Below are 25,613 nucleotides of genomic sequence, written 5' to 3'. Positions count from 1 at the left end.
ATTTTCATAAAGACGTGATTTTCATAAAGACGTGATTTTCATAAAGATGTGATTTTCAGAAATACGTGAATTTCATAATGCTTTTCTGAATTCAAACATTTCAACCATGTAAGTTGAAAAGTGAATAAATCCAAACAGGGATAAACTTTACAGGCGGTTCGATTCTCAGAGCTACTTCTTCATAAACCTTCGAAGGACAGAAGTGACCGTTTTCACCCGACTGAGCCTGGCCTGGTGCAGAAGTTAGTTTCAGGCCTGCAGCTGACAGGAGCATGTTTAAAGTAACAGCGTGTTCGGAGTTGACGCTGAGATGCTTTAATGTCATTAAATCCTGTCGGGACGAAGAACAAAGTTTCTGAATAAAAACCTTTGAGGCTGAGTTTAGGAGCTACACACCTGCTCCTCGTCAGAAACCTCGTACAGAGCAACAATGTTCTGAACTTCGTCCACGGCGTCGTCGGTCTGTTCTTCTGTGAAGGAACTTTGTTCTTGGAACAAGGCCAGGTTGAAACCAGCAGCGCCGTAATATTCCTGATGCAGAATTTCCATGTAGTAGCTGCAGACCAAAACAAACCAAAGACGGGTCAAGGTGTGCACGAGATGAACGAGTCATTGTTGTGAGGGTCGAGCCGCTGAACTGACGGTTTTCCTTTCTCCAGACGGATCCGTTCAGACTTTTGGGACTGCAGCTGTAAGTAGTCCTTCACATACGACGGCTGATATGCAACTCTCACCTGGAGTCAGAGACGAAGCAACAAGTTGATCTTAAACAGCAACCACTGGTGAACGGCAACAATCGGAGTTAAACCTGCTCACACCTTGAATTCAGGCCGGCTGGAGTTGCTCAGGTAAAGATCACACCTGTCGTCACAGTTCAGGTAGATGTTGAAGTTCCCGCTGAGCGCAGGGACCAAGAAGCCTCTGGTCCTGGTGGTGAAGACGTCGTACTCTGCAGGAAACGTGTACGGCATCGAGTCGATCCACTGACGCCAGTATCCGGTCGTGTTCTCGTTGTAGGTCCAGATGTCGTTTAAGGAACTGGGTCGTTTGTTGCTCCACACCTCCATCTTCAAGCCTCGGCCACCTGAGGGAGACAAGCAGGAGCTGACCTCCACCTTTCTGTCCGCTCAGACGTAAAAACACGGCTGGATCTTCCACAGAGCCCGCACTATGCTAACGGTGTGGAAACAAGTCGTGCTGCTCATCACCTCTTGTTATTTGATCAGAATGTTCCGTTTTATATTTTGCTGCTCTTTTGTTTCCAGCTTCTCAAACGTTTAACTTCTTCAGCAGCTGTTACAAAAAATTATTCATCTTTGCATTCTGGACAGGGACAATATGTCCCCGTCACTTCCTGTCAAGTCCTGAAAGTGCTTTAATAAACCGTGTGGAGCTGCATGCACGCTACAGTCAAGGAAGGTTTTAAAATCAAATGTTAAATCATTTTGTGTTAAGCCAAACAGAGCATTCCTGCCTGCAGCCGTTTCCTGCAGGTCCTACCTGAAAACACCTGAGCCGGCACGAGGAAGTCACAAACACACCGACGGTTTATTTTTAGCTGCGTGTCGTGTGACGACTGATTTGTAACAATTGTCTCCGCTGATAACAGACGATCTGTTGCAGCTCACTGAAGCCCAGCGGGCCTTGACAAACGGTTCTGGATGATGTAACTGATGAAAGACAACGACAGCTCTGAATTCCTGCAGCGCTCGTGTCGTCAGCTGGCGTCGGCGAGTTTCTCACACGACATCCACCATAAAAAAGGGGCGGGTCGTCTCTGGCTCTGGTTGCATCAGGAGAGGTAAAAGCACGACCCGTTCTCACCTGGGAACATCTTCAGGGCGCTGCCCAGCGGCCGTTCAGGCGTCCTGCACGTGATGCTGTCGTCAGCCACACTCTGGACCTCACAAGGCAGACCTGAAGAGAAAAGACACCAAGTGGAAAACTTGCAGGAGGAACGTTTAATCTGACCTCCAGTCAGGTCAGAAAGACGTCGGTCACTGCTTCAGTCACATCAACGTAACCTTTCCACTGACACCAGGTTTAGGTTTCCAAACACAGACTCCTTCCAGGTTGGATGAACTCTTTTTGAGCACTCTGAAAGTGGAGTGGACACACGTAGACACGGCAGCAAGAGACCCACTGTGGGTCACAAAACATCAAGTTTACAGTCACGATCTCCAGAAACAAAACAAACGGTTTAAAAGCTGCTTGTTATGAAACACAACTAGTAAAATTAAGAGTCTAAAGGTGTTGTGGTCGTTGTTAAACTGGTCTAATTGCATAGTTCATACTTGATGTTTACGTGAACCAGCTTCACCAGAAGAAACCGACTTGTTATCAGATGAATGCTGTGACTGAAACAAAATGTGCTTCAGGAGTGTAGACCTGCTGAGAGACAGCCAGACGGCTCTCTGTCGTCGTGGTCTGCTGCGTTTCTAAGCTCCTAAAGACCAGTTCCTCTCATGTGTGACAACTCAAAGCCTTCTTCTTTTGTTGTGCTGAAAAGATTTGTCTCCGTGACTCCATACACTCAAACAATGTGTGGAGACGACTTTCATCCATTCAGACTGAACATTTTGTACTTTGACGCTTCAGGAAACTGGTTCCAGCGGGTCGTTTCAGGCGAGGGTACTCCTGGACCTTACCGCTGCGTTTGACTCTGTTCACCAGTTTCCTTATATCGAGGTTAGAACACCGGGTCGGGATTACTGGTGCAGCATTAGAATGGTTCCGTTCTTATCCGAGTGACGGGAGCTTCTGTGTTAATGTTGGTAATATATTATCTGCTTCAGTGCCTCTTTCAAGTGGAGTTCCGCAAAGCTCAATTCTTGGACACCTACTGTTTTCACTGTCTCTGCTCCCTTTGGTGTCTATCCTGAGGAAACATGATCTTTCTTTTCACTGTTATGCTTAAAACCCAATAGCTCATGCACAATTCACCCTCTGTTAAAATGTCTTGATGACATTAAGACTTGGATGGCTTCAAATCTTTTAAATTTTAACAATCAGAAAACGGAAGTCGCGTTTAGCCCTAGCTCTACTGCTGTCTCTGATCCTGTAAACCCGGACTCCCTTGAGCCTTATCTTAAGTCTGTTACAAATCTCTGGATGGTTTTAGACTGACTTTAAGTTTAATAAACAGATTAACTCTGTTCTGCTGAAAGGATCCAGTCTAAGCTCAAGTCTGTGTTGACCAGATCCGATCTTGAAGTCTATGCCTTCATTACAACCCGTCTTGACTACTGTAACACTCTTTATGTTGGGGTCAGTCAGGTCTCCGTCACATCTCCAGCTCGTCTCGTAACATGAACTCGTAGGTTTAATCATATCTCACCAGTTTTGTCCTCCCTTCACTGGCTCCCTGTACGTATCAGAAGAGATTTTAAAATTCTCCTGTTGACCTTTAAGTGCCTAAATGACCTTGCACCTCCTACCTCTCTGACCTACTTCAACCAGATGTTCCTTCTCAGGCCCTGACATCATCTGAGCAGCTGCTTCTGGTTGAAGCTCAGAGGAGATCAGGCTTTTTCAGTCGTGGCCCTAAACTCTGGAACAATCTGCCCCAACATGAGACAGGACATTTCACTTCCTGTTTTTAAATCTCTTTTAAAAACATCTGTTTTCACTGACTCAGTGTAATTTGATTTTTTATTTTATTGTTTGTTTTGTGTTTTTCTTTTGATGTTTTAATGAATTAATTAGTTTTTTCTTTAAATTACTGTTATTGTTTCAGCTGCTGCTTTAAATGTGCTTCATAAGTAAAGTGGACTTGACGAGCGGACGGTTACCTCCAACGAGAACACGAACGGGCTCATCGCTTTGGTCGAAGAAGCGGCCGTGGATCGTTAACAGAGTTCCACCCATGATGCTGCCCTTCGACGGCGAGACGCCCGTCACCTCTGCGCAGGAAACACATCCCACATTTCACCCATCGGAGACAGGAACACGCTTTTAAAAGGTGCGGCGTTTGTTTTTACCTGCGAACGTCTGGAACATGGAGAGTTTGTCCAAAGATGAAACCCAGAACAGATTCTTATTTGGTAAACTCCTAAAGTTTAAAAAAAGACGGAAAGAAAGTTAAATCATTTATGTTTTGGTTTTAAATGAATCCTCCGTGGATCATTGTGGCCACCTCCCACTTTACAGATTATCTGATAATAAACAATAATTCAAAATGGATAATCCATCAATTCATTTTAAGGAGGCAAAGTAAAATAAAATGTCTGACATCAGCATGTTGGTGCAGTTTTATGTTCGTCAGCTCTTTGAGATTTAAAAACTGAAGCAGCACTTTACCTTCCAAACTCGTTATCAAGAATGTAGCTGAGGTTGTGATGACCTGATGGGATAAAGAATAACGACTGAACATCAGTTTGAGCAGATTAACAACATTCGTCTGTAATCTGTGTCCAGCTCACCGACGTATGTTCCTGTCATCCTGCAGCTCATGTAGCCCCAGGTGGAGGTGTCAGAGTCCAGCTGCAGTTTGTACCTGTGAAGGAACAACACGACGTGCGCGTTTCACTCTCAGCTGGAGATTAGTTTGCTGTTAGACACGTAGAAGTGGCAGGTGGTGACAATAATCTGAGATGCACCGTGTTAGCAGAATATAAAGGTACAGAGGACCAGACGACTCACAGCTCATCTGACTCAGGCTTCAGCAGCTCACACGGCATTCCTCCCATGTAGGATCTGAAGGGAACACAGGCAAAGACTGAAAGAGTTTTCTCTGTTTGCTGCTGCATCTAGACAAATGACGCGCGTTAGATTCTGCTTGTAATCAGGTTTCAGCAATATTTAGATGCAACTAAATGCCTGCCATAGTTCTGTCTTCAATTTCATATATTTCTTCTCTAACCTCATTTCCTAAGTTATTATGGAAAGACTAGACCGGGGTGACCAATAAATTGGTGGAGACAATGAATGCAGCTGAGTCAGGGTTGCCAGATAAATGTAAAATGTTTTATTTACCCCCTCCTTTTCTGTGCACATGTTCAACACACACACACCTCATCTTAGAATACCTTCACTCAGCACATCTGGCAGTTTAGCTCAAAGTACTTTCTTTTTAAAGCCACAGTACTATAGTTCATTATTTCTTATCTGGCAACCCGACTGAAATGGAAACCACAGCCTTTTCCATGTAAACCTGCTCATTTGTTGTTTATGATTGAAGAAACACTAAAGTTTTCAGAGGTGGTTCTGTGTGAACGGGGCCTTACAGCAGGTGGAGCACTTGGACTTGGTCGTTTTAAAAGGAGCTCCATCATATCCTGATGCTGCTCAATAATCCAGGTAGAAAAATCTAAAAAAAAGTTAAATCTGGTCCTCTGGACATTCAAAAAAACCAAAACAAACAAAAGATAAAAAACAAAATAAATTGTAGAAACGTTTCGTCTTTCATCCTGAGGACTTCCTCAGTCTGAGGTGCTGTTTTCAGCTCAGTCTCTTAAATAGCACCTTCTCAGAGTGGATCAACTAGAACCAGCTGCTCACATGGTCAAGAAGGACCATCAGCCTAACAATGCATCATTAGCACCCTGAGCTCCATGATGAAAACATCTGGACACCCCTGGGTTAGACGTTGCATAAATATAATCCTTTATAAAGTGATTTACTTTGTGTTTATCACAAAGAGTCAACATTTAGTTGATTTGTGGTTATTTTAAATCTGATATTTTAACCTCAGGGCTCCAAAATCCTCACACCTCTAGCTCATCACGAGCTCTGGGTTACAGTAGAGGACCTCTACAGACATCACATCACCATCAGTTTGTTTGATGGCCTTAGTAAAGAGGAATCAAGTCATCATCAAGACAGTTCCTGAGTTTTCACGTTGATAAATGTTGACGAACATCCTCTCACCTCAGAAACCGGACGTTGAGGCCGTTGGAGCTCAGCTGCGTGTTGCTTCCGTACACGTCGGTGAAGATCTGTCCTCGGATTGAGACCAGCGAGCCTGCAGGACATTTGACAGACGGTTTTATAGAAAGGGTTCAAACTGGACCCAGGAAATCCTCTGCATGCAGACAAGTGGTACCTGGGAGGCCAGAGACTGGACTCAGGGAGGAGATGGTCGGGGTGCGGTACCAAACCACCTGAGAAGAGTTTCAGAGACATGAACCAGGACCTGGAGACACACCTGCAGTAAGGTGCTTCACGTGTAAAACTTACGTATAAGCTGCAGTAGTACGATTTATAATAGCCGTTGCATATTTTGCTGTCAGGAATGGGAACCCCGCTCACAGTGACACGGACCACGTACTGGTCCTCGGGCATTTTTCTGTGACGAGGAACAAAACTCGTGTTTCAGACAAACGACCAGCAGGACATTCACGTGACAGGTTTCTGTGGACAGGTGTGTCCCTGCACCTGGTGTAACACAGAATCTGGTTCCCGTGCGTTGAGTCTCGCTCCACATCGCAGGGGACGGACAACGTGTCCGACACCAGGGTGACACGGTTTCCAAACGTGTCGTCTTCAGGGTTCAGCTGGAACTGCTTCTCCTGAGCGAACCCTGGACAAGAAACATCAGAACAAAGTCAGGTGGTCATCAGGAGGTTAAAGCTCTCAGTGGCAGTTTGTACAAACAGATTGGTTTTAGGAACCGTTCACGCAGAACTGGACTTGTCCACTGACCCAGTTAGATGAAATGTAAAAGCTGTTTGTCTCGAGGTGTGAACACAGCCGAGGGATTTGAGAAGGTCGACTTTTCCTTCAGGGATGGAAAGGCAACAATTCTAATTTGAATTCCTAATCCTCTCAATAATTTGAGGACGTGTGTGATAAAGTCTTTTTGAGGCTGTTCAGCTCTGACACTGAAGAGAACGACTTTAGTGGTTTTAGGAGACAGGAGGAATGAACATAACGATCAGTGGCTACGGTATTTTTTTTTACCAGCCGTGTTAAAAGGACTGTTCACAAAAAAAAATACTGTACATATACATGTACAATTTTAAATTTATTTAGTGGGCGTGGCTTGTGTTCAGGTGCGCTCTATAGTCCAGAAATTACAGTAACTAACCCGCTAACCCTTGGTTAGCTGTGTTAGCGCTCTTAATGAGGAGAACTTAATTAAGAACGCTAACACACTGAGAAGGAAAACGTTAGCTTAGCATGCTAATCTGGGTCAGCCAACTGCAGCCATGACAGTTAGCTGACCCAGAACCACTTCCAGTGATCCCGTCCAGAACAGTTAATGGTGTATTATATTTGTGACCAGCTCGTGGTCCAAAGTTATGAAGCTTACAAACCGTATTCTTGGATTTCAGTGGTTTCTATAACAAAGAAAATCACATTTATCTCACTTACACAAACCGGATTCCAAAAAAGTTGTGACACTAAACAAATTGTGAATAAAAACTGAATGCAATGATGTGGAGGTGCCAACATCTAATATTTTATTCAGAATAGAACACAAATCACAGATCAAAAGTTTAAACTGAGAGAATGTTTCATTTTAAGGGAAAAATCTGTTGTTTCCAAATTTCATGGCGTCAACAAATCCCAAAAAAGTTGGGACAAGTCCATTTTTCCCACTGTGTGGCATCCCCCCTTCTTCTTCCAACACTCAACAGACGTCTGGGGACAGAGGAGACCAGTTTCTCCAGTTTAGAAATAGGAATGCTCTCCCATTCATGTCTAATACAGGCCTCTAACTGTTCAATCGTCTTGGGCCTTCTTTGTGGCACCTTCCTCTTTATGATGCACCAAATGTTCTCTATAGGTGAAAGATCTGGACTGCAGGCTGGCCATTTCAGTACCCGGATCCTTCTCCTACGTAGCCATGATGTTGTGATTGCTGCAGAATGTGGTCTGGCATTATCGTGTTGAAAAATGCAGGGTCTTCCCTGAAAGAGATGACGTCTAGATGGGAGCATATGTTGTTCTAGAACCTGAACATAGTTCTCTGCATTAATGGTGCCTTTCCAGACATGCAAGCTGCCCATGCCACAAGCGCTCATGCAACCCCATACCATCAGTGATGCAGGCTTCTGAACGGAGCGTTGATAACAACTTGGGCTATCCTTGTCCTCTCTGGTCCGGATGACATGGCATCCCAGTGTTCCATAAAGAACTTCAAATGGTGACTCATCTGACCACAGAACAGTCTTCCATTTTGCCACACTCCATTTTAAATGACCCCTGGCCCAGTGCAAACGTCTGAGCTCGTGGAGCTTGCTTAGAAATGGTTTCCTCTTTGCACTGTAGAGTTTCAGCTGGCAACGGCGTATGGCACTGTGGATTGTGTTCACTGACAATGCTTTCTGGAAGTATTCCTGAGCCCATTCTGTTATTTCCTTGACAGTGACATTCCTGTTTGAGGTGCAGTGATGTTTAAGGGCCCGGAGATCACGAGCATCCAGTAGAGTTTTACGGCCTTGACCCTTACGCACAGCGATTGTTCCAGATTCTCTGAATCTTTTGATGATGTTATGCACGGTTGATGATGATAACTTAAAAGTCTTTGCTATTTTACACAGGGTAACACCATTCTGGTATTGTTGCACTATCTTTCTGCGCAACAATGGTGGAATTGGTGATCCTCTTACCATCTTGGCTTCTGAGAGACACTGACACTCTGAGAAGCTCTTTTTATACCCAATCATGTTGTCAATTGACCTAATTAGTGTTAATTGGTCTTCCAGATGTTCGTTATATGCTCAATTTCCTTTTTCCAGCCACTTATTGCTACTTGTCCCAACTTTTTTGGGATTTGTTCACACTGAAATTTTGAATCAACATATTTTTCCTTTAAAATGTTACATTTACTCAGATTAAACTTTTGATCTGTCATCTATGTTATATTACGAATAAATTACTGACATTTGCCATCTCCACATCGTTGCATTCAGTTTTTATTCACAATTTGTTTAGTGTCCCAACTTTTTTGGAATCCGGTTTGTATAAGTCTTAAGGGTCTGGATTTATTACAAAGTATTCTGTTGTACATTTACTGTAAAATATATATCTGTGTAAGAGAAAACATCAAAGTCTCCAGTTTGTCCAAAATGCTCTTTTGAGTGGGTTCAAGTAAACCTTGAAGATCTGGTCTCTGGACAAACCATAACCAGTCAAGCAGTTTTTAGTATACCAGTGATAATCTCATAAATCCTTTGTGATCAGATGATGTCGGTGAATTACCGTCTCCGCTGATGGTGAGTCTGGTTGCTCCTTCAGAGCTTCCTCGCTGTGGAGAGATCCAGTTGACGTGCTGAGCCTCTGAGAAGATGACTGTGAAACGAAGAAGAAACATTTCAACAACTTAAATACATCTTCAGCCCAGGACCAGAACCAGAACCAGGACCAAGACCAAGACCAGGACCAGCTCAGGATGTTTTCATCAGTCTGGACACGTTTTAAATGACCAAAGCCATTTTTTTTTACCAGTACTGTTTCACCAACTGGGCCAATAAAAGGAGTAACACTAGTAATATTACTACCTGTATTATTGTAGGAAAAGGTCCAATAAAAGTAATAGTACTACCAGTATTACTACTACTATAAGTAAATTTGGTTATACTACTTGTACTAATAGTAATAGTAGTAGAATAGCAATGGTTTCTAGTACTATTATTTGTACCACAAGTACCAATAGTACTAGTACTGTACTTGTACTAGTCATTAAAATTATAACACTACTTGTATAGTATAAGTATGAGTATATTAATAGTACTAGCATTGCTATAACTACACTGTACTATCAGTACTAGTAGTATATTATTGTACTATTTCTAGTCGTTCTAGTACTGTTCGTAGTACCAGTACTGAACATTCTGCTTGCAGACGTAGACGTCGGCTGTTTGGTAACGGCTGCTTCATAAACAGCTTAAAGCAAAGAATGCTGCGCTCTGCAGGACAGCGCTGTTATGTACTCGACATCGGTGATGTCACACTCCTGCTGCCGACATTCAACTCTCCTTGTATCAGTTTATAGTTTTTATTACTGGCAGCACAGACGGTTATTTCAGACAAAACATGTAACGTGCCAACATTTTAAATAAACCTTTGATTTTCAATGTACTGACTGGTTTCAGCTGAAACAGGAAGGTGAAATGGGCCAAGGAACAAATTCAAGACCATTTGATGTGAAAAGACAGGAGGGAACGTTTTCGTTTTATGGTCGAATCACTGGAGACAGATAATTATTCATATTTTTGAACCAGCAACAGAACGAGGCCCGTCTAATCACAAGTTTCTGTTTAAAGCAGATGTAAAGTTTGTTTCTTACTGCAGCAGCAGAGAGCGATGAGGACAGCCGCCGGCCTCATGGACTCCATCCTGGAGCTTCCACAGATCTACCTGTTGCTTCACCTGAGCGGAGGAAACAAAGGTAAAGTCCTTTAACCCTAAATTTGCGTTGCTTTGACTTCATGATCTTAGTCTTATGGCAGGAAAAAGGGAAAGGTGGTAAAAATGACCAAATATCCTCTCCCCTCCATATTTTCTAATTAAAACTTTTTCGTCCCTTCTTCGTTTCATTTCTGCTCAAAATATAGAAACTGTAAAAAATGGACATTAGTTCAGACTTGAACATTAAATCACCGTGTTGTTGTTGTTGTTGTGTGGATCTATGTTCATTATAAAGTTTATCTTTGTTTTGTCCAACTTACTTTTCTTCAATAAACATTTTAAAAAGTGACAAAATCATAATTTGTTTTCGCTTCTGAGAATAAATCTGATTAAAATCCTTAAAATCCTTCAGACCACTTCAACTGAGAAAGGAACAGTTTTAAAAAAGAGCAGAACTCACCTGCTGGCAGACAGAATCACAAGATCTACAGTCTCAGAAACAATCAGGACTCCAGCCAGAGGTGATCCAGCTTTTTATAAGGAGCTCAGGCTCCGCCTCTCTCCTGGAGTGGGAGGAGTCTGAGATCATCCCAGACAGGTAGACCTGCAGGTGTTCAGGTGCCTCCCATGTGAGATTACAATCTGCTGCTGGGGAGGGACGCAATGTCAGAGGAGGGATGTGGAACAGCACACGGGTTCTGATGAGGTCTTTTAAAATCAAATTTATTTATTTATTTATTTATTCATCTATCACATAAACAACAGACATTGGCCAAATTCCTGCACACAAAACAATAAACAGTAAAAAGATAATAACAAACAAAACAAAAACATGAAAACTAACAAAAATCAACAAAGTTTTATGGGTCGTCATTGCCCCCCCATTCCTGAGCCCATTCTGTTATTTCCTTGCAGGAGGGGTCTGGGTAATGCCTGCACACATTCAACCTTTATTTATACAGGTTAGTCTCATTGATACAGAGCATTACAGTCAAGACGAGCTGTGATAAAAGAATGGATTAATTTCTCCAAGTCAGGTCTTGGTTTCACTTTTGCTTTTTGGTGAAGTTGATAAAAACTTTTCTGAACAACACTGCTGATCTGTTTTTCAAATTTAAAATCAGACTCAAACTTCACCCCCAGATTGGTGACACAGTCCCTGAGATAAAATGACAGTGAGCCAAGATCTATGCTGGGAGAGGGACAGCAACTCGGTCCATTCTGTCTTGTTCTCATTTAGACTAAGTTAATAGAAAACCACGCCTTATCATTAAGGCAGTGTGTAAGTTGCTGGACTGTTGTTTTGTGCCAAAGGAAAATGTCTGGCAATCATCAGCATAGAAGTGAAATGTCATGTTTCCTAAAGACAGGACCAATGAGGAGTAGGTAAAGAGCAAATAAAAGAGTGTCAAGGATTGAGCCCTGGGGGACCCCATGTGGAAGAGGAGCTGTGGAAGACATAAAATTGTGAGTTTTTATACAGAAATCCCAGTAGACGGGACCAAAACCTACTGAGGACGACACCCTACTGCCCACGCAGTGCTCAAGACGAGAGATTAAAATGCTGTGATGAACTGTGTCGAACGCAGCAAACAAATCCAAGAGCACTAAAACAACAGAACTTCTCTGTTCTTGTGGACTTCTGTCAGAACTTCTCTGTTCTTAGTCGGACGGAATCACTCCTTGGACGGTCTGAGAGAAACGGTGGGTCCGTTTGGACCCATCAGACAGGAAGCAGCTACGACAATCAGGTTGTGATTTTAAGGTTTATTCCAAAACAGCAGCATGGTAAAATGATAATACACAATACGAAAATAAAATTTAAAACATACAAAGTCACCAAACACCAGTGTGAATTTAAATAAAACATGAGAGTAATTTAAAAAACAAAAAGTTTAAACAGATAAAAGTCTTTTCTTCTTCACAGCGCTGCGTGTTGAACTAGAAAAGCTCTGATTCTCTGCAGGAGTTCTTTCTTCACGCTGTCCGGTACCAGAGCTGCAGGGGAGACGAAAACAAGAGCTGACAGGGGGTAGAAACAAACAAACAAACAAACAAACAAACAAACAAACACACACAGTGTGTGATTCTGTTGGACTGAACTGCTGGTAAAAGTTAGAATCAGGTTTTAAAGATTACGAAACTGTTTTTCAGCAACAATAGAAAAATAAAAAGGAGCATCTTGATAATCTTTGGACACTGTTTATTTTATTTACTGACTATTTCTTGAGTGAGTTCTCATTGTCCCTACAGACGGAGAGGTGCGTGCAAGATTCAAGGACAAAGGATGTAAATCTGAAGCGCAGATCAGCCTCCGAGCACCACGTGGATCAGTGCCAGAAGGACTTGCTGCGGTGCAGCCGGGCACTACCTCTGCCTTTCGGTGTCACGTCTGTAACCAGGTCCTCCACCGTGACGTGGTCCAGGCCCTTTTCTCTGATCACATCTGCACACAAACATCCAGGAGCATCACTTTTATGGCGGCGTTGAAACGTTCATTCATTCCACCTTTATTTAAACAGATAAGTCACATTGAGCCTCCAAGACTCATTTACAAGTGAGACGTGTTTGGACAGTAAAGGTGGTGAAAACGACACAAAGTGTTTGGAGACAGCTCTTAATCTTTGGTTGAAGATCAACAGCGTGATAATGAAAAAATTCTTGCACAATAGCACATAATGACGCCGACATTAGGGGGGGGGGTGCAAGCACGGTGAGCAGCCAGAGACAACACACAGAGGCACCGCAGAGTTCAGATAAAATCACTCGGTTCAAATAGTTCCCTCTGGAAGGATCTGGAACAGTGAAGTACGCTCATTCAGTTCTGAGGTTTTAGAGATCAGATGTGGTCCTCATCAGGTCCTGAACGGAGGTCAAACACCCTCAGATGAAGGAGAGGACATCGGTTTATTGTTTACTGAACTAAAACCAAGAGCACACCATGGAACAGGACAGTGATCCAAACACAGCAGCTGATCTACAACAAAACGGCTCAAAAAGAAAAACCACTGGTCCAGTCTAGGTCCAGAATCTCAGCCGGTCTCAAATGCTGTGGTGAGACCTTCAGAGAGCTGAACAGAACCCTCAAAGAACTGAAGCAACGTTGGAAAGAAGAGTGGGCCAAAACTCCTCCACAACCACGTGACAGACGTGCAGCAAACCCAGACAGAGTTCCTGTTGTTCAAGGAGGTTCTAGGAGCTGCTGGAGCAGGAACCAGTGTTTCCAGTTTGGTTCAGTTTTTGTGCAGCTCATAATGGCACAGTGTGATTTGTTGTTTCATCTAGGTCCTGATTTAAACCAGATGATTTTATGGAGGTGAAGGTCCTCCAGAAGTTCTATGGTCTGGACCATCTTTGATCCCACTGTTCAAACTGGACTAAAATCAGATCCTTTAAAACTCAGATGATGGTGTGTGAAACTTTAATTTATTTGTGAAAGTTAAAAAAAATGCTTTTTTTGTGTCTGGACCACATTGGAACTGGTCCAGTTTAAAAATTACAAGACTTCAATGGTTCAAATCTGGACTAAATGATTCTAAATTAAATGGACTTTTAAAAAAAAAACAGTGTTTGTAAAAACCTCTAATCTTTGTTTAAAAAAACGTAAACACATTTTAGTGATTTTTTTGCAGGTGGTCTTAACCTTAACATCTGGGCTGTTTACGCATGTGTCACATCAGAAGCTTTCTTCAGCCTCAGGATATGTAAATATGTCAAAGTAAAATGATGGCTGCATCATTTTATTAATTGGTTATGGTTTGTGGGATTTACCTTTGCAGTGAGCTTTCAGCTGGTCCTTCCACCCACACTCCACCAGTTTGGCCCTGAGCAGCTCCTTCAGCCTGCAGACACACATGTCACAGGAAACATGAGGCATTAATGGACTTTGCTCCTCTGGATGATGATGATGATGGTGACCAGTCTGGGAGAAGACTCGCCTCTCTCGCTCCCCCATCTCTATCAGCTTCTGGTTGATGGCGGCTCTCAGCTGGTAGTCTTTATTCATGGTCTGCTCGGAACCGAACACACACATGAACGTGGACAGAGTCAGCCCACAGAATAAACAAAGCACCGATAAATGCTTTAAATTACACCTAAACATCTTACCTTTGTTTGAGGGATCAACGGGGTAACATCAAATCGCTACCGCCTCAAATATTAATGGTTCCGCCCAGAAACGATTGACAATAAAGTACTTTCTGTTTTAAAAAAAAAGCCCATTATATTTTTGATGTAATAACATCACAAATAAATGTATGCTAAATAAAAATCTGTCAAAAATAATCGTGTTTCAAGAGAAAACCCTGTTAAAAAGAAAAAAAAAAAAACACTCAAGTTCCCATGATGCTCCGCGAGGTCCGCTGTAAAATGTGTCCGTGTGAGATTTAAACAGGAAACGTGTTTTCCCGCTGCCCTTTGTTATTGTCCAGCAGCTCGGACGCTGATTCACGTGCGAATAAAATAATTGAAGTTTAGACTCATGGCTTCGTCTAATTACTCCTTAAAGGTCAACAGAGACCTTCTGGACCCGAAGTTTGAGAGTTACAGGTTGTCTCTGGACCCCATACCGACCTACGACGTCGAGCTGGATGCTGGTGAGAGTTTAGCAGATGTGCTACCTGGACTCGTGTTTCTGTTCTTTGAAAGTCCTTTTTACAAAGAAAAACGAGAGCTCCTAGCTTTGAGACTTTCAGAGGTTTTAAACTTTATTTTGTCAGCTCCAGTGAATAATCTAAACGTTTGGTGACATTGTAGGTAGTTTTTATAAAATATCCTTGGACTCGAACTGATCAAAATGTAGACGCCTTGCTTTTAAAGCAGGGTGTCCAGCCCTGGGCCTGAACGGCCACCGTCCTGCTTGTTTTACCTGTTTCCCTGCAACACACCTGGTTGAACCAGGACCAGACACCTCTGGTTTAGAGAAGTCGTTAGTTTGTGTCTAAAAAGTGAACGCAACAAAACTTAGTGCTGTGTATTTTTTATGGTTTGTCCTTGTATTTCTCTTTGTGCTGCAGAGGTGGAGGAGGTGAAGCTGAAGGACTCTCAGTACACCCTGGAACACATGCGTGCTTTTGGCATGTTCAATTACCTGCACATAGACCCGTGGTGTGAGGACAGTGTTTTATTTGTGGACTGCAAAGGACGAGTCCTCAGTCTCACCGTGACTCTTGTAAGTATTTATTAATTCTTCTCGATCAGTATAAAATACTTTTGTAGGGTCAAGAGTTCTGGTCCGAGCTCTGAGCCCTGTGGAACTCCACGCCTAACTCTGCTGCATCAAGAACTTTCATTATTTACAAACTGGAGTCTGATAAATTGATAAAGTATTACAGAAAAACAAATTTTAATAACGTGAGTTTAAACACAGGCATGAAAAACATCAATTTGAACTTAGTTCAGTTTTTTGTATCTCAAAGTTACGTGTTTTTATTTACATTTTTTTAATCAATGCATCCATCGGCTTCCACTGTTTTAAATAATAATAATAATGTCATCACAATGTCAGCACTGTATGTTTCCATACAATGGCGAAATTAGTCTCTGCATTTAACCCATCCACCACCAGGTGGTGCAGTGGGCAGCTATTGAAAGCGCCCGGGGGACATTTTTGGGAATTAGACGTGCTGCCCAGAGACGCCACGTGATGTGCAGTGACTGGGGATCGAACCTGGGACTCTCGGGTCCCAAGCCGGCTGCCCTCCCTCTACACCATCTCGGCCCCAATAAATTAGGAACTGCCTCGATCATTCAGCCCAGCCTGACTCTCATCCCACTTTCTCAACAACAGGCGGTGATTTCATCGCCTGCTCCGACGGACACATTCTATCCCCTGTGGAGCCAGTCCACGCGCTGTCACATGATAATCACGTGACTGATTTCAGCCGCTCCAGCGGGAAAGGCACAGACTCTCAGAGACTCAATTTTAATTTATGGCAACACTTAGAGTTACGCACTAATTTTTAACTGGTGTTGATAGGCCAAGTAAAACCAGAGTTATGATCAATAATCCATTCTGAAAGTCCTCGTCCAATCTGAAGCGCGCTGGAGCGAGAGGCCGCCTCACGGACAAACGCCCCATCACCCCCCACTTCCACCTCCCGAACGAGCCGCGCACGAGACCGAACGAGCCGCGCATGAGACCGAAAGAGATTTAAGGAAAAGACCCTCAAAATAAAATGAAACCTATTTTCAACTGTTTTATTGACATGAAAATGTTATGGATCCACTTTTTCTTTGTTTTCTTAACCTGCTTCAGTTTCAAATGCAAAAATAACTTATTGATCCCAAATGGAGATTTTAAGTCAAAGACAAGACTTTATTGATTTTATGACACTAAATAATTAATAATTACCTTCATGTCAAGAAGTTCTTCACACTTTATGCATGTTCTAGTCGTATAAATAAGCTCCTCCTTTTAAGTTCTGTATTTTTCCGGCGGACACGTCGCTCCGTCCAGATGTGTCTAATAAAGTGGAAAAATCCATAAATGTGTCGCTTCACCGTATACGTCACATCTATTATCTGTCACCGACACGTCACCGCCGACAACCCGGAAATGTGGACCGGTGTTGTGCCAAAAACCGATGGGCTGCCAAATGGCGGCCGCGGGAGCGTGCACGGGAGGAGTTTAACATGAATTCAACAAGATTAAACAATTTTCAAACAACTAAAAAACAAACAGAAAAAAAGAAACTGTCCAGGTGACCTGACTGAAAAATGTTGGATTGTATACCTGGATTATTGAGCATGGACTTTGTTGGTTTTGAACCAGTTTGACACGACTGTCGACGAGGAAGAGGGCCAGCACCGGAGGAGGGGGCGTGCCAAAGAGACCATCTTAGCACCAACAGAACTGGTTTGTTCCACTTTGGAGTAAACTGTTGGGGGAAGAATCACTTTTGTTGCGTGTTTCCTTGACTGATGAAGCCTTCTGGATGGAAGGTGAAACGTTTCAGCACAAAAAAATAAACTGTCCAGATGACCTGACTGAAAAATGTTGGATTGTAAACCTGGATTATTGAGCATGGACTTATTTTAGTTAACAAGATTAACACTTAAAAACAATTATTTGTTTGCTCAAAACTTTAGCAAAGGTGTGTCAGTCTAACATTTACTTAATAAATGCACTTTAATGGTCAAACAGCTGCATTTCACCGGGGTGGCGCAGCTGTTTGATGGTCCCAAGCAGAAAGAACGAAGGAGGGGAGACTGTGGCCGATTGAGTCATTAGAAGCTGGTGAAGATTCTCAGTCCTCCAGGACATGGTACGGTCTAAAACGTTAAAGAAAAAAACAATGAAGTATAATAAATAAAGTCCAGGTGTTTTTGTCTTGAACTTTTTTGAATTTGTCATTATAGCCACGTTTACCTACTACATGATACAACAGCATGCCATACACTATTAATGCTCTGCTGCCATCAAGTGGCTGAAACTGGTACTGCTCTTTCCCCAGAATGAATGGAAACACATCTGAGCCAAAAAATGGTTTATAATTATGGAAAAATACATAAATATGTCGCTTCGGCTTATAAGTCGCAGGACATGTACATTATGCAGAAAACTGTGACTTATAGGCCGGAAAATACGATAGTTATTAACAGATCGGAACATTTGATTTAATATTTAAAAATGGTATCAGACAAAAATATAAAGTTATGTACACATTCTGGTATTAGAGTGAAATGAAACAAACATGAATACAAATAAATAACATGATTCCATGAGAACAGATTCAGGCAGAAGAAACACTTTAGCAGATTTTAGTTTATTAAAACTAATACTTCCAGTCCGTCATGTTAATATACAGTTTGTATGTTAGAACAAACAGTCCACGCTCAATAATCCAGGTGTACAATCCAACGGTTTGGAACAGAGTAAAGCACTTGAAACTGCAGCGCGTTGGCCGGACGTGTGAACGAGGGGACCTTGGTTTGTTTTACTGTTTCTGCTGTGGTGTATCTTCATGCTCCAGCAGGTGGAGGTGTTTCCTGCAGACACGGTTCAAATGAAAACACAGTCCTGCAAACGTGGGTCGTTGTGTAAACTGTGGACAACAGGAAGCAGTGATGTCATCTTTACTCATGATGAACAAAGCAAACAGGAAATGTTGAAACTAAGAAGTTCTTCTGTTTCATGGAAAATAAACCGATCATCTACAATCTCATGGCAGCAGCTCGTCTGTTGAACGTTGTGCCAGAGGCACTAATGCACCCCTATACCATCAGAGAGGCAGGCTTTGATGCCAGGCAGGATGGTCCCGCTCCTCTTTAGTACCGAGCTCGTGCTGTCTAATCAGAACTTCAGATTTGGACCCGTCTGACCTCAGAACAGTTCTGCACTTCGATCCATTTGAAGTGAGTTCTGGTCCAGAGAGGGCGGCAGCGGTTCTGGATGGATGGTGTTCACATCTGGCCTCTTCTTTGTCTGATAGAGCTTTAAGCAGCATTTTTTGTGTGAACAGAACCAGTCCTGGTTTTAGTGCAGCCAGGTCCAGAACAGAACCAGACCTGGTTTTAGTGCAGGGGCCCCTGAGGGCCTTGTTCTTTGAGCTCAGGTTTCTTCAGATTCTTCTAATCTGAGGATCAGATTATGAACAGGGGAAGATGCAGATTAAAGTATTTATTCAGGACCTTTATTGTGAAAGAGTTCCTGTAGTTTCAGACAGACTGCCCATCTTTAACAGCCTCTGGCGGAGCTGCTCATGGTTCTCCTCATCAGGTCCTGAATGCTGGTTCTGATCCGGACCTCTGACCCTTGCTGCTCCTGGAACGTCTTCAGACGGACGTGCTGCTCGTCAGATCATCGATTCATTACTTTTGTGTGGATGCAGAAGGGTCGTTTCAACATTTGATGCTTCACTAAGAATAAAAGTGAGCTGCTTCTGGTGGTGGTGGTCATGTCTTGATGAGTCGGTGACTCTGAGGATGAACGAGGTTTTTGGTTTTGTTCAAAGACTCGCGTCAGTAAGTAAAGTTGGATGAGTTTGAGTAATGACTGCAGTGATTATACGATGATTGCAGGTTCTGATCCGGTTGTTTCTGATGCCTCGGTGGAGGAAATCATCTGGTGACCTTTCCAGCTCCTCATGTCTCAGCAGTGATTGACCATAATTAGAGATGATGTTGTGCTTTGTGTGTGGGTCTGGGCCACATGAAGCCCGTGGGGTCGGCGTTTCGTTAAAGATCATTCAGGTGTGCGGCTCCAGCCTCATTACTCTGATCATCATAATTATCATGTAATTACACGTTGGAGGGTTTGGAGCTGCTGCCTCGTGTCGGGAACTAACGGTTCCCACCTGATCAGGTGTTTCACACCACGTTAACTAAACTCACCACGACTGGAGGAGGAGCAGGGAGAAGAAGTCTCAGCTCATTAATGGCTGAATAGAAACGGTCATTCTTCATCGGTTCACGGGATATTTTGCTAACAGACACATGAGTGTGGACACAAACTCAGGTAACTAGCTCGTATGTTTGATGACACAAACCTGTTCCAGGGATGAGAGTCATGAACACCAGACCTGCAGTCTGCTTTAGTCACGGTTTTGTTCCCTGTGCTCGGCTCCAGGACACGGCTCTGGGGAAACCCACGGAGGTTTACCGTCTTCCTGCAGCAGAGTCCGCTCAGCGCGAGGACCGAGTGTGTGCCTCGCTCAGCCTCACCTCGGAGACCTGGGCGGCTCTTTCAGACGGCGCCGGCCGACTGATGCTCCTCCGCACCGGCAAGAGAGGAGAGGACTCTCGCCTGAAGTGGGACGTAAGTACAGGAGGACGCCTGCCGAGGGACGAGACGTGAGACCTTGTCCCTTTGTCCTGCAGAAGACATCAGCCTTTAGGCTCTGTCAGCCAGAAGCTGCTTAGATGCTCTGCTGTCTCCTGAATGAACAAAAACACATTAAAGTTAAGGCAGCAAATGGAAAAATACATGTCTGCAGGTTTTATATACACATACATATATACACACATATACACAAATACATACATATATATATATATATATATATATATATATATATATATATATGTATGTATGTATGTGTATATATATATAGTATATACAGGTCCTTCTCAAAAAATTAGCATATTGTGATAAAGGTCATTATTTTCCATAATGTAATGATAAAAATGAAACTTTCATATATTTCAGATTCATTGCACACCAACTGAAATATTTCAGGTCTTTAATTGTTTAAATACTGATGATTATGGCATACAGCTCATGAAAACCCAAAATGCCTGTCCCAAAAAATGAGCATATCATGAAAAGGTTCTCTAAACAACTATTAACCTAACCATCTGAATCAACGACGTAACTCTAAACACCTGCAGAAGATTCCTGAGGCTTTTAAAAACTCCCAGCCTTGTTCATTACTCAAAACCACAATCATGGGTAAGACTGCCGACCTGACTGCTGTCCAGAAGGCCATCATTGACACCCTCAAGCAAGAGGGTAAGACACAGAAAGAAACTGCTGAATGAATAGGCTGTTCCCAGAGTGCTGTATCAAGGCACCTCAGTGGGAAGTCTGTGGGAAGGGAAAAGTGTGGCAGAAAACGCTGCACAACGAGAAGAGGTGACCGGACCCTGGGGAGGATTGTGGAGAAGGGCCGATTCCAGACCTTGGGGGACCTGCGGAAGCAGTGGACTGAGTCTGGAGTAGAAACATCCAGAGCCACCGTGCACAGGCGTGTGCAGGATATGGGCTACAGGTGCCACATTCCCCAGGTCAAGCCACTCTTGAACAAGAGACTGCGTCAGAAGCATCTCACCTGGGACTGCTGCTGAGTGGTCCAAAGTTATGTTCTCTGATTACAGTAAATTTTGCATTTCCTTTGGAAATCAAGGTCCCAGAGTCTGGAGGAAGAGAGGAGACACAGAATTCACATTGCTTGAGGTCCAGTGTCAAGTTTCCACAGTCACTGGGGTGCCATGTCATCTGCTGGTGTTGGTCCACTGTGTTTTATCAAGGGCAGGGTCAATGCAGCAGCTATCAGGAGATTTTGGAGCACTTCATGCTTCCATCTGCTGAAAAGCTTTATGGAGATGAAGATTTCATTTCTCAGCACGACCTGGCACCTGCTCACAGTGCCAAAACCACTGGTAAATGGTTTACTGACCATGGTATTACTGTGCTCAATTGGCCTGCCAACTCTCCTGACCTGAACCCCATAGAGAACCTGTGGGATATTGTGAAGAGAAAGTTGAGAGAACAAGACCCAACACTCTGGATGAGCTTAAGGCTGCTATCGAAGCATCCTGGGCCTCCATAACACCTCAGCAGTGCCACAGGCTGATTGCCTCCATGCCACGCCGCATTGAAGCAGTCATTCATGCAAAAGGATTCCCGACCAAGTATTGAGTGCATAACTGAACATGATTATTTGAAGGTTGGTGTTTTTTGTATTAAAAACACTTGTCTTTCATTGGTGGGATGAAATATGCTCATTTTTTGGGACAGGCATTTTGGGTTTTCATGAGCTGTATGCCATAATCATCAGTATTAAAACAATTAAAGACCTGAAATATTTCAGTTGGTGTGCAATGAATCTGAAATATATGAAAGTTTCATTTTTATCATTACATTATGGAAAATAATGACCTTCATAACAATATGCTCATTCTTTGAGAAGGACCTGTATGTGTATATATATATATATATATATATAGAGAGAGAGAGAATTTTATGGCTTTAAGTCGTCAACTGACATTAAAAAAGTATTTTGTTTTACTTCTACATTATCAAAACTTTAATTTAGAAGCTAAAGGAACAGCTGTGAGATGTTTTTTTTTTGTTCTTAAACCTCTAAAAGTTTCCAGATTCATTAAATTGACCAATCGAAGCGCAGCAGCATCTTCAGACTGACGAGTGGACGACTCTGAGGTTTAAAAACCAGACGAGACCAAATGTTGAGACCCTCAGAAGGATCCCATGGTTCTGCCAGTAAATGTGCTCTTGGACCACTGGACGGTTTCCCTTGCTCCATCTAGGAGGAAGAAGATTTTAAACTGGTTGAGTTGAGAAGGAATGAAAGGTGTTTAATCTTTGTAAATGTGACTGATCAGTGCTGAAGTCTTGGACGAGCGCCGGGTTTGGGTCGGCTGCAGACCAGGTTCTGAAACAGCTGATGTTCTGTAAACTGCAGGGTTCAGAACCCCCACGTGTCTAAATGTTTAAGATCCAAAGCAGACAAACTGTTGAGGACGAGGCTGAGACCTGAACGGTTTCACTGAAATTACTGAAGAATCACCTGATAAAGGAAAAAATCAACACAAGGTAAATGAGCAAAAACTACACTGGAAGTAGCTAAACATGCGCTAAAAGCTAAACTTACAGAAACGATGAGTATGAGTAACGAAAGGCCAGCTTAATGCTAAATGGTGTAACATCAACTAAAAGCTATAGCTAGTGCATGACTACCTAGAAGCAGCAAAAATTGACCTTAAAACTAAAGTACCAAAAGTTATGTAAAAGTATCAAAAGGGCCAGCTATAAGCTAAAAGTACCAATGAGCTAGCTATAAGTTATTACCGTACCTGCAGTGTTCCCTCAGTGAGGACTGAACTAGACTAAAGGACCTTCTCCTCCTCCGCTCCTGTTTCCATACCATACCATACCAACTTTATTTATAAAGCACCTTAAAACAACCATAGCTGACACAAAGTGCTGTACATTAAAACACAACATAATAAAAGTGAAAATAAAAAACAGTTTAAAAACAGAAAACATACAATTTAAAACTAGATCCTGCTGGTGTTAAAAACATACATTTTAAAAGCATACAAAATTTAAAAACTAGATCCCGCTGGTGTTAAAAGCCAAGTTGAATAAATGAGTTTTAAGACGAACTTTAAAAATGGACAGTGAAGGGGACTCTCTGACCTGCAAAGGCAAGTCGTTCCATAACTTAGGGCCCATGACAGAGAAAGCCCTGTCCCCTCTGAGCTTCCTTCTTGTTCTTGGTACCTCCAAGAGCAGCTGATCTGCTGACCTGAGAGACCGATAGGGTATGTAGGGATGAAGAAGCTCAGAGAGGTAAGCCGGGGCAAGATTATGCAGTGATTTAAAAACAAACATAAGAATTTTAAAATGAATCCTAAAATATACAGGCAGCCAGTGAAGTGAAGCCAGGACAGGGGTCACATGTTCCCTCTTTCGAGTTCCTGTTAAAAGTCGTGCAGCAGCATTCTGAACCAGCTGCAGACGTGAGAGCAGCAACTGACTGACTCCCAGATAAAGTGCATTACAGTAATCCAATCGAGTCGAAATAAAGGCGTGGATCACCATCATCCTGGAATATCTTGTAAAAACATCTGAAGCTCTCGACCTTTGACCTCTCTAAGTGGCTTCAAACATCTGTATGTTATGTCATAAAGCTCACTATAAGCTAAATATATATAGCTAGCTATAAGCTAATATTGCCAAAAAATGAGGTTTAAGCTAAAAATATCAAAAAGCTTGCTGTAAGCATGAAGTGTCAAAATATTAATGTAAATATAATAATATATTTAATAATATTAATGTAAAGCGAAGAGTAGTAAAATCTTTGTTAAATGTGTAGCCGAACAGTATCTAAAAGCTAAAAGTAGCCTAAAGCATCAGATCCAGTAGTTGAAGCAGATTTTAAAGACAAGTTCCTGCAGGAACTGAGGAGATCTTGATGAACGTCTGTGGGAAACGGTTTGTAAAGAAACGTAAACATTTATAAAAGTTACAGTAACCAGAAGCATCAGCAGCTTCCCATGAATGAGCCGAATGTTTTGATGTACAAACAGCTAAAATAGCACAAAGTCTGCAGAACTAGTTGTAGAACACAAACACTGCTGACTCAGCATTGAGACCTGAAGTCCCGTCCGTTCTGTTCCTGCAGCCTCTGTTCAGCGAGGACGTTGGCGAGCCGTTCATCATCCTCCACAGCGTCTCGCACGTCCACGCCGACCTCCACACCGTGGAGGTCCTGCTGCTGCGCGTCCAGAAAGACCCGCAGGAGTCCACAGGGAGCGGGTTCTGCGTGACTCTGGAGTGGATCACGGTCTCCAGCGCTGCAGGACCTGGTGGGTGGTGTGAAGCCCGGTGAGGGGTCAGAATGAGACTCCAGGTGGTCTTAGTGTTGGTCCTCAGTTACTGTGCTGGATCAGACTCACGTCGTCTGAAGCAAACATGACCAGGAGGATCTTATTCAAGTTCCTGACATTTACTGAGAACGGAAGCTGCCGCGATCAAAGTAATTATGTGAAATATGAAAAGGCCTCAGGAGACGCTGCTCTTCATGCTGCTGGAATTAAAGATGCAGTTCTGACAGCTGCATGGTTGATGGGCACCTGCCACGGGGGGCGGGGGTGTCTGTGTGTTAAATTACATGGCATTGGTTCTCCAACGTTTCTTTAACCCCCCCTGCCCCGTGCTGCAAAACCAAATATTAACAAAGTGAAATCTTCAAGTATTCACGTCACAAACTGAAATATTTAAATGAAATTTCAACGTAATTTAAAGCGGGTTAAAGTTACAGGAACGATGAGTAGGGGTAGTGAAAGGCTAGCTACATGATGTCACATTAACTAAAAGCTATAGAAGTACATGACTACCTAAATGCAGCTAAAATTTACCTTAAAGCTAAAGTACCCAAAGTTAGGTAAACGTATCGAAGAGCTACCTATAACCAAAAGTGTCAAAACATTAAAAAGTGAGCTATAAGCTAAAAATATCAAAAAGTTAGCTTTATGCTAAATATACAGAAAGAACTAGCTACAAGTTAAAGATATAAAAAGGTTAGCTATAAGCTAAAATACATATAAAAAATCTAGCTATAAGCTAAAAATATCAAAATGCCTGTTTGAATAATCAGAGTCCAGCTACATGGCAGTATGGCTCCTAAAATAAACCAGTTTAGTGCACCAACACCTGTGTGGGACTGGGTTCTGTAGATACAACAACAAACTGGTCAAACTCAGAGAAAACATGAGTTTGGAGCAAAACGTTTTTAAAAAGTACTTGTTTTAGAGTTCATACTAAAGTAGCACAAACCGAGTCACAAGCACGTTGTGCACGCTGTGCACGCTCCGATCTCTGTCGTTTAGAAACAAGGCGAGCATCAAGGCGTGGAGGAGAACTCAGCTGGGTCGACTTGGACACATTAAATATGACGACGTCTGCCTCGTTCTGATTAAAACATGGCAAATTAGAATTGAAACGTGGTGAATTAGAATTGAAACATGGTGAATTAGAATTAAAACACGGTGAATTAGAATTAAAACACGGTGAATTAGAATTAAAACACGGTGAATTAGAATTAAAACACGGTGAATTAGAATTAAAACAC

At 42.7% G+C, this 25,613-nt stretch overlaps 3 protein-coding genes across 3 annotated transcripts in view; 1 reads left to right on the top strand and 2 right to left on the bottom strand.

The window, feature by feature from the left end:
* pkhd1l1.1 (PKHD1 like 1, tandem duplicate 1) overlaps positions 1 to 10,283 on the bottom strand; it is a 48,890-nt gene extending 38,607 nt beyond the window's left edge. Inside the window, exons 1-15 of the mRNA XM_037693074.1 lie at positions 10,235 to 10,283; positions 9,148 to 9,237; positions 6,376 to 6,520; positions 6,178 to 6,286; positions 6,044 to 6,101; positions 5,869 to 5,962; positions 4,642 to 4,695; positions 4,422 to 4,495; positions 4,300 to 4,342; positions 3,981 to 4,051; positions 3,792 to 3,902; positions 1,825 to 1,917; positions 819 to 1,084; positions 643 to 734; positions 397 to 556 (exon numbers count right to left, since the gene is read on the bottom strand). Of these exons, the coding sequence (XP_037549002.1) occupies positions 397 to 556; positions 643 to 734; positions 819 to 1,084; positions 1,825 to 1,917; positions 3,792 to 3,902; positions 3,981 to 4,051; positions 4,300 to 4,342; positions 4,422 to 4,495; positions 4,642 to 4,695; positions 5,869 to 5,962; positions 6,044 to 6,101; positions 6,178 to 6,286; positions 6,376 to 6,520; positions 9,148 to 9,237; positions 10,235 to 10,283 (1,509 nt within the window). The remainder of the gene's footprint in view (positions 1 to 396; positions 557 to 642; positions 735 to 818; positions 1,085 to 1,824; positions 1,918 to 3,791; positions 3,903 to 3,980; positions 4,052 to 4,299; positions 4,343 to 4,421; positions 4,496 to 4,641; positions 4,696 to 5,868; positions 5,963 to 6,043; positions 6,102 to 6,177; positions 6,287 to 6,375; positions 6,521 to 9,147; positions 9,238 to 10,234) is intronic.
* Positions 10,284 to 12,217: 1,934 nt separating this feature from the next.
* Positions 12,218 to 14,452, bottom strand: LOC119425648 (transcription and mRNA export factor ENY2). Its single transcript, XM_037693185.1, has 5 exons — positions 14,404 to 14,452; positions 14,235 to 14,305; positions 14,068 to 14,138; positions 12,668 to 12,742; positions 12,218 to 12,294 (listed from the first exon to the last, which is right to left on the bottom strand). The coding sequence occupies exons 2-5, from the start codon at positions 14,300 to 14,302 to the stop codon at positions 12,218 to 12,220; spliced, it is 291 nt and encodes a 96-aa protein (XP_037549113.1). The 5' UTR covers positions 14,303 to 14,305; positions 14,404 to 14,452.
* Positions 14,453 to 14,641: 189 nt separating this feature from the next.
* The window catches only part of nudcd1 (NudC domain containing 1), a gene marked incomplete at its 3' end in the record, with an annotated part of 21,690 nt that continues 10,718 nt past the window's right edge, over positions 14,642 to 25,613 (top strand). The window contains 4 exon segments of the mRNA XM_037693173.1: positions 14,642 to 14,891; positions 15,312 to 15,466; positions 19,865 to 20,053; positions 24,165 to 24,348. Of these exon segments, the coding sequence (XP_037549101.1) occupies positions 14,777 to 14,891; positions 15,312 to 15,466; positions 19,865 to 20,053; positions 24,165 to 24,348 (643 nt within the window).

Source organism: Nematolebias whitei, chromosome 19 (genome assembly GCF_014905685.2).
Source record: "Nematolebias whitei isolate Nwh7 chromosome 19, NemWhi1, whole genome shotgun sequence".
NCBI classification, from domain to species: domain Eukaryota; kingdom Metazoa; phylum Chordata; class Actinopteri; order Cyprinodontiformes; family Rivulidae; genus Nematolebias; species Nematolebias whitei.
The sequence above is the reverse complement of the archived record's forward strand: the minus strand, read 5'-3'. Positions and strand labels throughout refer to the sequence as shown.

Excerpts from the sequence above, each read along its gene's own strand:
- LOC119425648 (XM_037693185.1), bottom strand. The coding sequence starts at position 14,302 with ATGAATAAAGACTACCAGCTGAGAGCCGCCATCAACCAGAAGCTGATA. Across the intron at positions 14,139-14,234 it reads GAGATGGGGGAGCGAGAGAG|GCTGAAGGAGCTGCTCAGGG; the intron begins GCGAGTCTTCTC and ends GTGTGTCTGCAG. Across the intron at positions 12,743-14,067 it reads GCTGAAAGCTCACTGCAAAG|ATGTGATCAGAGAAAAGGGC; the intron begins GTAAATCCCACA and ends GTTTGTGTGCAG.